This window comes from Muntiacus reevesi, chromosome 17 (genome assembly GCF_963930625.1).
Source record: "Muntiacus reevesi chromosome 17, mMunRee1.1, whole genome shotgun sequence".
NCBI classification, from domain to species: Eukaryota; Metazoa; Chordata; class Mammalia; order Artiodactyla; family Cervidae; genus Muntiacus; species Muntiacus reevesi.
In genome coordinates this window covers 60,819,531-60,831,947 of record NC_089265.1, presented here as the reverse complement: position 1 = coordinate 60,831,947, position 12,417 = coordinate 60,819,531, and the positions used below count along the sequence as shown (strand labels likewise).

Sequence of the window (12,417 nt, the reverse complement as noted above, 5' to 3'; positions counted from 1 at the left end):
ATAGAATATGAATGGGAAGCAGTATGATGTGATTTAGGAATGCTCGTGTGGGTGCTTTGTGAATGGTCCTAAAAGCAAGCTAAGGAGTTAGGCTTTTATGCTGTAGACAGTGAAAAACCATTGGAGATTCTTTTTTTTTTAGGGGCAGAGGAATCGATATATGCAAAGCAGAATTCAAAAAGGTTAGTCTGGATTCTGTGGGTAGGGTGGATTGAAGGGAGATACTGATTCAGGGAGTGTCATTTAAGGCTCTTTTCAAATGGTAGCCACTCAGGTGGTCTTAATGTACTAAGAAAATGTGTTTATTTATTTTAAAAACTATGCTGAGAATTTTAATAATTCACTTCCAACACGTGCTATTGTTGATGTTAGCTGTATTCTAAAGGAGATCCTGTTGGGTTGACATCTTGTTCAGTTAATGTTTTTTTCGAAGGAGGAGTTGCACTGGGGCTTAGCCGTGCGTGCCAGAGATTTTGTGTGTGTGAGTATCACAGCATGTTTACATGTTAACACTGTAGCTTTGACCTCACACTGAGGGAAGGTGAATAATAAATATTCCCAAGATTTATTTCTAAAATACTTTTTTAAAATCATGGAACTAACTTTTCATTGTATCTTTTTTAAAATTGATATGTAATCTAGAGAGAATTTTAATTTTGCAGTAACTCCCGTTTCCCTAACCTACATTTTTCCTTTTTCTTTTTTTTTTTAACATGGGTCTTTAGTTTTCTTTGACACAGTCTGTATAAAACATTTCTTTTGGTGATTACCAGTGCTCTTTTCATTTCCAAATCTGAAAACCTCTGCTTATTCCTCTTCATAGTTGACTATTCATTATAACAAGTGATGTCTGCATAAGTATACCTAGAAGAGCCCCTTTAAATTCTGTATGAAGATAATCTCTTTCTTTGTTGCCTTGATAAAGATTTTATTTCTCCTCAGAGCCTATATTCCTACAGAAGAAATGTGGAACGCTTCATGAATTTGCGTGTCATCCTTGCGCAGGGCCATGCTAATCTCTGTATCGTCCAGTTTTAGTATATGTGCCGTCGAAGCGAGCACCATTTTTCCTTTTTCTGTGCTTGCGGAGCAGGTTGGGCTTTGCAGGGGGAAAAGGCATTTTCTGCCAGGAAAACCAGACAAAACAGCATGGAAGAAGGAATTAATCTTTGAAGGACTGATTGTGCAGTAGTGGATAGGAGAAAAGTAACTGGCTCCTGAGTGACTTAAAGCTTGCTGTGGCAATAGAGCTGGGGCACTGGTCTCACCAGCCGCTTAGGTGGCCATGAAGGGTGCAGAGACGTTAAAGGAGAGGCAAGCTTTTCAGTTCCCAGAGGTATCTCAGTGTTTAAAAACCGTCTGGTGAAGAACATAGTCTTTACTTGCTGAAGAAGAATCTCCTATCTATTAATTTTAAAACAAGTTTGTGCAGTTTGAGAGGTTGCTTTCCATTTGCAGTTACTGCAAAGTGCTGGCTGTGTTTCCTGTGTTGTGCAATATATCCTTGAACTGGCTTAAGCTTGAGCTTACAACCAATATACAATGATTGGCAATGCTTCTTAAGTTTCTTGGCAAGAAAATGAGCTAATGAACTGGAGGGAATGACCAGTTTGTAAAGTATTTCAGAAATTTGTGTCTGTATATTTACATATGTTGTAAAATTTCATTATTAGAGGCTAAATTCTCCAGGACTATTAAGATGTATTGAAGATTTCTATGTAGGCTTTCGTTGTTTCTTTAAGAAAAATTTAAAAGTTAACTTCAAGTGTAAATTTTGAAAAATGATTTCCCTCCTTCCTGTCTTAGAGCTACTTGTCTATATTTTACTTAAGCACGATAGCATTTGACACATAAAGATGTTTCCCCAGAAGAATCTCCTTTCTGCCCATGGCTGACATGAAAAGAAACAATTTGTCAGACTAGTGGGGCTTGCTGACAATTCAAATAAACCACCTGTCTTGCCCTTCGTGCTGTGTATTAATAGAAATAGAAACGTTAATGATAAACTGCCTCCTTTACACCCTATATGAGGAGCGATGACTGGGTCGGAGACAGCGCTCTTGCTTTGGGCCCCCGCAGACACAGCCGTCAGCAGGTCGGTCTGAGCACTTGCATGCTCCTTGGCACCATGCTTCTGTTGTAATAGTTATCTGTTTAATACAGCCAAATTGATTGTGCCTAGTTTTTGTCACTGTCTAGCTTGTAGAAAGCAATTAAGTTTAGAACATGCTTCTCTGTAAACATGTATTTTGATAGGCAGTGACTAACCCTTCCACAATGGGCTTCCCTGGCTTACACAGCTGCGGACCGTGATCATAGCTGTGTGACTCGCGTTTTTCTCCGCTCCCTACCGCCACCTCCAGCCTGAGAGCTCTAGAGGTAGAGCGTGCATATCGTGCCCTGTGCTTCTGTGCCCTGAGCACCTAGCAGGCGCTGCCAGCGACTGTTGAGTTACTTAATGACTGGACTTTGATAGTGACCAGCTTTGTTGCTTTATGATATTTTTATGTGATCTTCTTGAATTTTTTCAGCATACACTCCACTCTACAATCTCGCTGCATCAATACTGTTGTTAGAAGCAAGGCAGCAGAGCCCGAGTCGAGTTGTTCACGCCAAGCTCCGTGTCGCCAAACCGGGGCTGCACTTAGTTACAGTTGAGGCTCTTCCAGAAAAGAGCTCTAAACCAATCAGGAGTCACCTGATTAGCAGCTGTTAGGTGATCTGCCAGATAGACCCACCCAGTGAGGTCGCTCAGTCGTGTCCGACTCTTTGTGACCCCACGGACTGCAGCCCACCAGGCTCCTCCGTCCATGGGATTCCCCAGGCAAGAGGACTGGAGTGGGGTGCTCTTTTCTTCTCCGACCATCCTCTGAAGGAAAGTGAGTGCGCAGTAACCGACCAGCTCTTCCCCTTTGCCTCGCACACTGTCCTCGTCCCCCCTCCCCTCTGCCTGTGGAAGTCTTTCGTTTGTCCACCTCCTTGAGGCTCTTTTCTCTGCTAGATCGGATGCTGTGTGATGCAAGTTTATTTCTGCTCTAATAAAGCCTTAAACATTTTAATGTGCCTCAATTTATCTTCAAAAAGTTTATATAGTTGTCTAGAGCTAGTCATACACTGATGTGGGAAAAGATTTGTTAATTGTGGTATGGGTAGTAAGTAATGACTAGTGAGGGAAATCTGAGCTTTCCAGTTGATTTTCAAGGTATTGAAAATAGTGAAATTAGTATATAAGTAAAATATTTGAGGGTTTTAAATTATCTGGCTTGCTCTCAGGAGAGTATAATCTATTGGTTGCTAATAGAAATAATGTCAGCTATTGACTACTGTTATGGTAACTTGAAAATAAGACTAGTATTATTCTCAAGCTTTTTCTAAGAAAATGAATTTATAGAAATATTTCAAATAATTATGGGCTTATTTAGCTATATCAATATGTGTCTTTATATTACTTAGAAGTTGAGTTGTTGGTGAATTATAAAATTTTAAATCGTAACTGTTGTGAGTACCAGAAGCGTCTGGGAAATGAGCGGGCGGAAGAGTGTCTTTGGTACCTTGATCAGGGCCTAATGTTAGTTGCCATTTGATAAAGAGCAGTAGTTCAGTGAATGGATTGAACAAAAAACTGTCCGGATATCAAATGGAAGCATTTAAATCTCTATTGACAGAGGAATTGATGAAGATGTGGTACATGTGTTATGACGGAATATTACTCAGCTGTGAAAAAGAATGAAGCAGTGCCAATGCGAGCAACGTGGATGCACCCAGAGATTGTCACACTGAGTAAAATAAGTCAAACAGAAAGATGAGATCATATGATAGCGCTTGTATGTGAAACCTAAAAGGGCACAAATGGAACTTATTTACAGAACAGAATTAGAGTCACAGATGTAGAAAACAGACTTATGTTACCAGGAGGGTGGGGGAAGATAATTGGGAGATTGGGATTGACATGTACATACACTATATGTGAAGTAGATAACTAAGGGGATTGCCTGGGGGACAGTGATCAGGATGCTCCACGTCCACTGCAGGGGACATGGGCTTGATCTCTGATCAGGAAACTAAGAATCCCACATGCCACACTGTGTGGCTGAAAAAACAAAAAAGAATTGGAAAAAAAAATAGAGAACAAATAAGTACCTAATGCATAGCACAGGGAACTCTCCTCAATACTCTGTAATGGCTTATATGGAAAAAGAATCTAAAACAGGGAAAGACTAGAGATCTCTTCAAGAAAATTGGAGATATCAAGGTAATAGTTCATGCAAGGATAGGCATGGTAAAGAAGAGAAATGTTAAGGACCTAACAGAAGCAGAAGAGATTAAGAAAAAGTGGTAAGAATACACAGAAGAACTATACAAAAAAGTCTTAATGATAACCATGATAACTGGTTAACCATGATGGTGTGGTCACTCACCTCGAGCCAAACATCCTGGAGTATGAAGGCAGGTGGGCCTTAGGAAGCATCACTATGAGCGAAGCTAGTGGAGGTGATGAATTCCAGCTGAGCTATTTCAAATCCTAAAAGATGATGCTGTTAAAGTGTTACCCTCAGTATGTCAGCAAACTTGGAAAACTCAGCAGTGGCCACAGGACTGGAAAAGGTCAGTTTACATTCCAGTGCCGAAGAATACTCAGACTACCACACAAGTGCGCCCATTTGACATGTTAGCAAGGTTATGCTCAAGATCCTTTAAGCTAGGCTTCAGCAGTATGTGAACCAGGAACTTCCAGATGTACAAGCTGATTTCGAGGAGGCAGAGGAACCAGAAATCAAATCACCAACAATTCATTGGATCATGGAGAAAGCAAGGAAGTTCCAGAAAAACATCTACATATGCTTCATTGACTATACTAAAGTCTTTGATTGTGTGGATCACAACAAACTGTGGAAAATTCTTAAAGAGAAATACCAAACCACCTTCCCTGCCTCCTGAGAAACCTGTTTACAGGTCAGGAAGCAACAGATAGAACCAGAACAACAGAACGGAACAACAGACTGGGAAAATTGGGAAAGGAGTATGTCAAGGCTGTATATTGTCAACTCTGCTTATTTAACTTATATGCAGAGTATATCATGCAAAATGCTAGGTTGGATGAAGCTTAAGCTGGATTTAAGACTGTCAGGTGGAATATCAACAATGTCAGATGTGCAGATGATACCACTCTAAAGGCAGAAAGTGAAGAGAAACTAAAGAGCCTCTTGGTGAGAGTGAAAAAGCTGGCTTAAAACTCAACATTCAGAAAACTAAGATTGTCACATCTGGTCCCATCACTTCATGGCAAATAAATGGGGGGAAAATGAAAGCAGTGACAGATTTTATTTTGGGGGGCTCCAAAATCATTGTGGATGGTGACTGCAGCCATGAAATTAAAAGACACTTTCTCCTTGGAAAGAAAACTATGACAAACCTAGACAGTATATTAAAAAACAGAGACATCACTTTGCCAACTAAGTTCCATGTAGTCAAAACTATGGTTTTTCCAGTAGTTATGTATGGTTGTGAGAGTTGGACCGTAAAGAAGGCAGAGTGCTGAAGAATTGATGCTTTCGAATTGTGGTGTTGGAGAAGACTCCTGAGCGTCCCTTGGACTGTAGGATCAAACTGGTCCATCCTGAGGAGAGCAGGCCTGGGTGTTCATCGGAAGGACTGATGCATACCAGCATGCACAGTCCTGCTTGCACTTTGGGGCCGTTTGTAACGTTTCAGACTTTCTCTTACAGCTTGCTGCCAAAGTAGGCGTGTCTCTTTTTTAAATCAAATACTCAATTTCTGCCTTTATCCTCTATGCTGATTTTTGTATGTATTCATTCCTTGGTTGAGTTATTTTTCATGGACTTGTTCACCAATCCCACCAAATATGATGCTGAAGCATCCCTCTTTCACTCATTGTATATTATCAAATTACTTATTGCTTATTATTACCTACTACTTATTATTATTAGAGACCATGCATGATTTATTTGATTTTGTCTTTGTTACTTAATTCTTGTTTCTCCATTAGAAATAAACTTTCTGAGTGCAGAAACAAAGAAAAAAACACATAGTGTGTTAAAGATGGAATCTAAAAGTTAAATATACTATACAGTACTTTTTAAATAATACAACTTTTTAAAATAAGCAGTTGTTAGTTTAGTTTAAAATCATGCCTTTTCTTTGTTTTGTAGATGGCAATCAAATCTTCTTTGAATTTAGTGTCTTAGACACGTTAGAGTGGACACACTTATTTTACCTCCTCTTACTCTCCTCTTTATAGCCTTTCACCTTCACGTTGTTACCACCTACGTGTGAAGACCAGGCAAGAAGGGCTTTTGGTTAACAATTTGAAAAGTCTTTCTTGAATTCTTCTTTTCAGTATTTTGTTCTGTCTTAGAAGCATGGTGGGTTAGAATCAGCAAACTTAGCCTTGGTTTTATATTCTTTCAAGACTGTTAATAATCTGGCACATTTTTTCTAGTGGCAGCAGAGATACAGTTGTTGAGAATATTAATTTAAAAGAGTGAGTACATTTTTAATTTTGAGGATTCTTTAGAAACAGTGTCTTACATATTTAGAAAGAAGCACAGGGACTCTGATGAACCCCGTTTCCAGGCTTGAGTTGTACTGCTCCTACTTCAGTGATCCCGTGAAGAGTTAGAGTGGATCATAAAGGTTGAAACCAACCGGTAAATTTTGTAGCTAGTGGAACCAACTTAGTTCATAAATTTTACTTCTAGACTTTTAGCATAATTTGCCTTTTGTAGAAACATTGATTAATTTAACGTTTTTTAAATTTCCAGGTAACTTGGGTTCTTACTCCTGTAACAGCTGAAATAACAAGTCTTGATACAGAGAATATAGATGACATTTTAAGTAAGTACCTTCATATTCTTAGAGTATACTTTCTTTTCTATTAAGAATTAGTTTATATACAAAAACAAAATAAAATCTCAGTTACCTAAACCAGTTGAGTAGCCAGCATTCTGATTAATTCCATGGTGTCTCTGTGTGTGTGTGTGTGTACATATGTATTTAACTAAGCACTTTTCATTTTAGTTTTTAGTAAAATGTCTTAAAATGTGTAAGTCTGCTTTCCTGTTACAGGTGAACTTTAGTCTTGTTTTGCTTCTCTGCCTTGTCATAAACACCACTCTTATTAGAGTATTTTCTTGCTTAAAGACCAGCAGTTTCCACTGTCCCATGTTATGTTAGTGACCGTAGGGCGCAGTCTACAATTTTTTTGTATGTGTGTCTTTTTTAGCTTTTAACATATATCATGTACTCTGATCCCTTTTTTTTGTCATTGATCCAATTAAGCTTAGTAAGTATTTTTGCTTGTTTGTTGACAGTATTATTGTTGATTCAATTAATTTGGGGGAAGACATTTCTTCTTGTTTTTAAAAGAAGTAGAGGGAAGGTGAAGATGTGGTTAATAGGAAAATCACAACTTAGGAGATTTAAGAAAATGTATTGTGGATAAATGATGTCTCTTATTTTTTTAAACATTTCATTTCACCCACTGGTCTGAGCAAAACTAAAAATAATGAGAGATAAAAGTGTTGTTCATTGACCATCATATGTTGTCTTATGTCCTTGGAACTGACTTATATACTAGAAAATCTGTTCCCACATTGTGGGATTTCTTGGGAGAAACTTGAGCCTGTATCAGTGTCACATGGAGGACTTACAGTATCAGTATTGATAGGCCTGTCCCCAGTTTCTGATAGAAATCGCTAGACCCAACCGAAGAATTTGGATTTCTGTAAGTTCCAGTGTGATGCTGGTGCTTATGGTCCCAGGAATCAGAGTTCGAGAACCACACTGGGTTAGTGAATAGTACGTGGATAAAAAGTGCTTTAAAGATATTAAATAAAAAAGGAAAAAGAGAATTGAAACACACAAATCATCTTCACCCCTTTCATCTTTCACATTCTAGAATATCTTTGTGTGTGTGTGTGTGTGTGTGTGCGTGCGTGCGTGCAGTTTACTGAGTACTGAGTTTTTGTTAGATTTAGGCAAGAGGAACAGACATCTTTCTCCTGTCTTCACATCTGGATATGCAAATAATACTGAGTTAAATTTTGCAACAGAGAATGAATGTTAAAACGGGAGGAACCAGAAAAGGTGCATCTTACGCAGCAATGTTATTGGAGATCATTGTCGCTACCAGGTGGTGTCTGAGTTGTAGAAGTAGCTTAGTTACACAAGTCTGTTCTCTGAAATAGGGTTTTAACGGTTAGCCAATAAGTTTGTTTGGGTTTTTCGGTAACATCTTAAGGAAAAACCAAGTGAACTTCTTGGCCAATGCAACATTTGCAGAGCTGATTCTCAGTTATTCATGAATATGGAAGGTCAAAAACTGGATTAATAAAATCCAGATCACTCCACTTCATTTTTTATGACAGTAGGCTATTTAGTAGCTTACATGCCTGATCTGAGCTTGAGCTTCTATTTATTTTATATTCATTCAGTGGAGGTATTAAGATGGAGGATATAGAGAAAAGAAATAGGGGCTCCCACAAATTATGTAAGCCATTTTTGATGCTATGTACAGGTTTCTGAATGAGAGATAACTTAATAGTTACTGTGTATTTTTAGTGAGCCTTTAAAATAGAAAAGGCTACGATGAAAACCATTATCTTGAATTATGTCATAATTATGTAGACACAAGTAACTGAGGTTGTTTGGTTTTGTTTTTCAATTTCAGACAATGCTGATGTTGCTTTAGTAAATTTTTATGCTGATTGGTAAGTAATACCTTATTTTGGCGGGGAGGGGTGCATCATTAAGGGTTTTGGGGTTATTTTGTTTTTTTGCTTTTAACTTTCTAGAGGTGATTTTTCTTTGCTAGAAAGGAGTAAGTAGGGAAGCCTCTTCCTTCTGTGAGACAATACTCCATAAACAAATTTAATAATTCAGGTTCATTCATTCACAGATGAAGCAACTTAATTTGGTGAGCATTTGTTTGAAGAGAGAAAATATACCTGATTCCATCATCCCACATTTTAAAATAAAAGCAGGATACAGAATAACTCAGATTTCTCTCTTACTCAGCCTGTCTGTCTCTCTCTGTCCCTCACTAACACATGCAGACACACACGTACATGTTGCAGTTCTCCATTTTCCTACTGAGGAAGCAGGGCAGTGTTTGGAGGTGAGGATATGGGTGTGGCAGATTTAGAAGGAAAAGTAATGCTGGTACTTTGTAACACATGCCATCTACCACTACTGCTCGGAAGCCTCTGCTGCTTCCCCTGTCTGAATCAGACTCTGTCTTGTGTGCTCACGTAGTTCCCTGTGTCCCACTTTCTTTTCTCACGACGTTGTTTTCTCTTCAGTCTCTGTGTTCCAGCAAACCAGTTTTGAGGGCAGAGATGAAGTTTTTCTTAGTGCTCCCAGCACTGAGCACAAGGGCACAGCGTGTTGTAGATGTTAAAGAACGTGACTGGGAGGAAGGCAGAGGGGCGCTTTAGCTGGAGAGAAGTGTGAAACAGCTCACGTCGTCCTTATTCCTAGGCAGCTTGCATCTTCTGTGACCCTCAGGCTTACCACCTAGCAGGGGCCTCCAGCCCTGCTCCAGGCGGCACCTCGTCCTGCAGTTCACCTGCATGTGTGTGAACAGTCTCAGCGTATTTCCTCTGCTTCTGGTCTGACATGTCTCCATTCTTTTCGCTACAAAGTGAGCCAGAGCAATCTTTCCTGAAGTGCAAGTTAGATGAGTTTACACCTCATCTTAAAAACCTTCACTGTTTCCCATCACTTTTAAGTACGTCCCTTACCTCGGCCCGGAAGGCCCCTGGTGACCATCGCGATTCCTTCCTGCCTCTGCCACTGCACCTCTTGCCTCTCTCCATTCCCACATTCTGTTCTGTTACGCTTCTGTAATATTCTGTGTTCTTTCATCACTGACCTTTAATCATGGCATTTCTCTGTCTGAATGGCTCTCTCCTCTCACGCACTTGTTTACTTCATTAAGTCTGAACCATCCTTCGGGTCTTAGATTAGATGCCACTTTCTCCAGGCCACCTTCCTACATCATACCCCTACCCCTACTCTCACGTACAGTTAGGACCCCTTTCTGTATCTGCTCGTGACCCTGCGTACTTAGCCAGCCATAACACCGTATGCCATGGCTTGGTGCCTCCCTCCTATATCATCAGCTTTGTGAAGAGTTACCACATCTACCTGTTTTCCAACATGAATCACCAAGCACTTTGCATGACAGTTGGCAGATAAGTGCGTAATAAATATTTACTGGATCAACAATGTGTGGTACCCATATTTAAAGAACTTCAGTAGAAAATCCATGGCTTATTCATGTCAATGTATGGCAAAAACCACTACAATATTGTAAAGTAATTAGCTTCCAACTAATAAAAATAAATGGAAAAAAAATAAAAGCAAAAAAAAAAATAAGAACTTCAGTAGAATGTTGAAGATATACAGAGAAATACCATTTATAAAATGTACAACAGAAGATAGCAGTTTCCAAAGTAAATTAGGATTGTCCAGATATAACATTAGCCACAGAATGTGGTAGAAAATTATTGAATTCAGTCAGAGGAATATTTTCCTATACTTACCTGACTAGATTGTGGCAGAGTTAAAATTGTTGGGTTGGCCAAAAGGTTCATTTGGGTTTTTCCATAAGATGTTGCAGAAAACCCTAATTAACTTTTTGGCCAACCCAGTAGAATGCAGTTGCCTTGATGGAGGGGTGTTGTGTGTTGTCAGAAAGAGAAACAGAACGTGCCGCCAAGCTTGTTGTGAAAAAGCAGACTGGAAATGTGGACTAACCACAGTTATTTGAGAAACATGTTACCAAAGAATACTTGGAGTTGTACATAAATTAATGCTGTTTTATTCAGTGGAAAAAGCGTGGATAACTTGACGTAGGACTTAGACTTACACTGTGTGGCCTCAGAGTCAGGATTCTGGGCTCCCTCTGGGAGCCATGGCTGTGGCACAGTTTAAGGAAGAATTCTCTAATAGAGTTGCCTAAAAATACGCCTGAAGGGACAGCAAACCACAGTATAACTTAATAACACTGTTACGCGCCAGGTTCTCTACATGCGTTGTTTTTAATGCTCAGAATTACCCTCCAGGTAGGTATTACAATTTCCGTTTCAGGTTGAGGAAATTGAGGCTCAGAAAGGTCATACAGCTAGTAAGTGGTGGAACTGGGATCCAGCCTCAAGTGTGTCTGACTCTGAAGCTTACTTTTTTTCCCACTAGGTTATGCTAGTAAGTGTCCTTAAATTGTCCCCTCATAGACGTTTGCCCCATTTGGTTGATTTGTAAAGGATTGATTGCAAGTACTAGATACGGAGATTGGATTCAGACGACCCTTAAGGCCCTGTTAATAGATGTCTGTGCTTTGGTTGTGTCACTTTTGTAAATGTAACTTTATATTGCAATTGAGGTTTTATCTTCCCCTTTCACCTTTTGGTATTATAACTGATCCTGTCTGAAACATGAATCTGTGCATAAGTGCTTATTGAGCAGCAAACTGTACAATCCAGAAAGGAGCCCTTAATATCTCTCTTTTCTTGCCCTTAATTCAGGATTCTTTACGAAGCCATATCCTAATTTCTTCTAGAAATCATCATGCAATCCTTAACCCTTGCCTCCCTGGCCCCCTAGAACCCTGTCTTTAGCAAACTGTGGGAACCCAGAAACCTGTGACCCTAGCCTGTCCAGTTCCTCCATTCTACCAATTTATTCATTTAACAGAAATCTACTGAAATGTTTATTAGAATATGTAGTCTCTGAATAAGACACGGTCCCTGATGTCTGCAGACCCCACCCACCTATCCCAGATGGGAGAGATTTAAGAATGCTAAAAGAGGAAAGAGCCACTTGAAAGTGAGAGATTGAAGATACAGGTTGTGTCTCCTTGGTATTTTCTAGGACATCTCCTTAGGAAGTCAGGTGAGTGGGCCAGAGAGTTACATACAAACAGAAATAGGGAGGAAGTATAAAGTTTGTATCCTGTCATAGACGTTATATTTTTCTTAAATTATAATTAATATTTGTGACCTAATTGCCCTGCCCTGGCTAAGACAGTAAAGAATCTGCTTGCAATGCAGGAGATGTGGGTTCTATCCGTGGGTTGGGAAGATCCCCTGGAGAAGGGAATGGTTATTCACTCCAGTATTCTTGCCAGGAGAATTCCATGGACAGAGGAGCCTGGTGGGCTACAATCCATGGGGTCGCAAAGAGGCAGACACGACTGAGTGACTAACATTTTCTTTCTTTTACCTAATTATGTGGGTTAGAGTTCACAGGCTTCATTTAGGCACATTTCTTGATGGAAAACGGCTCTGGAAGCAATAGTAGGAATTAAAGTTGTGTTCTTCTTGTTGTTGTTGCTGTTAACAAATGCTCAAGACCTTTTTCATATGAAAATAACCACTCTAGCCCAGCTGCTTGTGT

The 12,417-nt window shown here is 39.5% G+C and overlaps 1 protein-coding gene and 1 non-coding gene across 2 annotated transcripts in view; one reads left to right on the top strand and one right to left on the bottom strand.

Moving 5' to 3' along the window:
- The window catches only part of ERP44 (endoplasmic reticulum protein 44), a 91,368-nt gene that overhangs the window by 30,612 nt on the left and 48,339 nt on the right, over positions 1-12,417 (top strand). The window contains exons 2-3 of the mRNA XM_065908145.1: positions 6,783-6,855; positions 8,690-8,729. Of these exons, the coding sequence (XP_065764217.1) occupies positions 6,783-6,855; positions 8,690-8,729 (113 nt within the window). The remainder of the gene's footprint in view (positions 1-6,782; positions 6,856-8,689; positions 8,730-12,417) is intronic.
- LOC136148783 (U6 spliceosomal RNA) lies at positions 961-1,062 on the bottom strand. Its single transcript, XR_010659559.1, has one exon. It is a non-coding gene; the product is annotated as a U6 spliceosomal RNA (small nuclear RNA).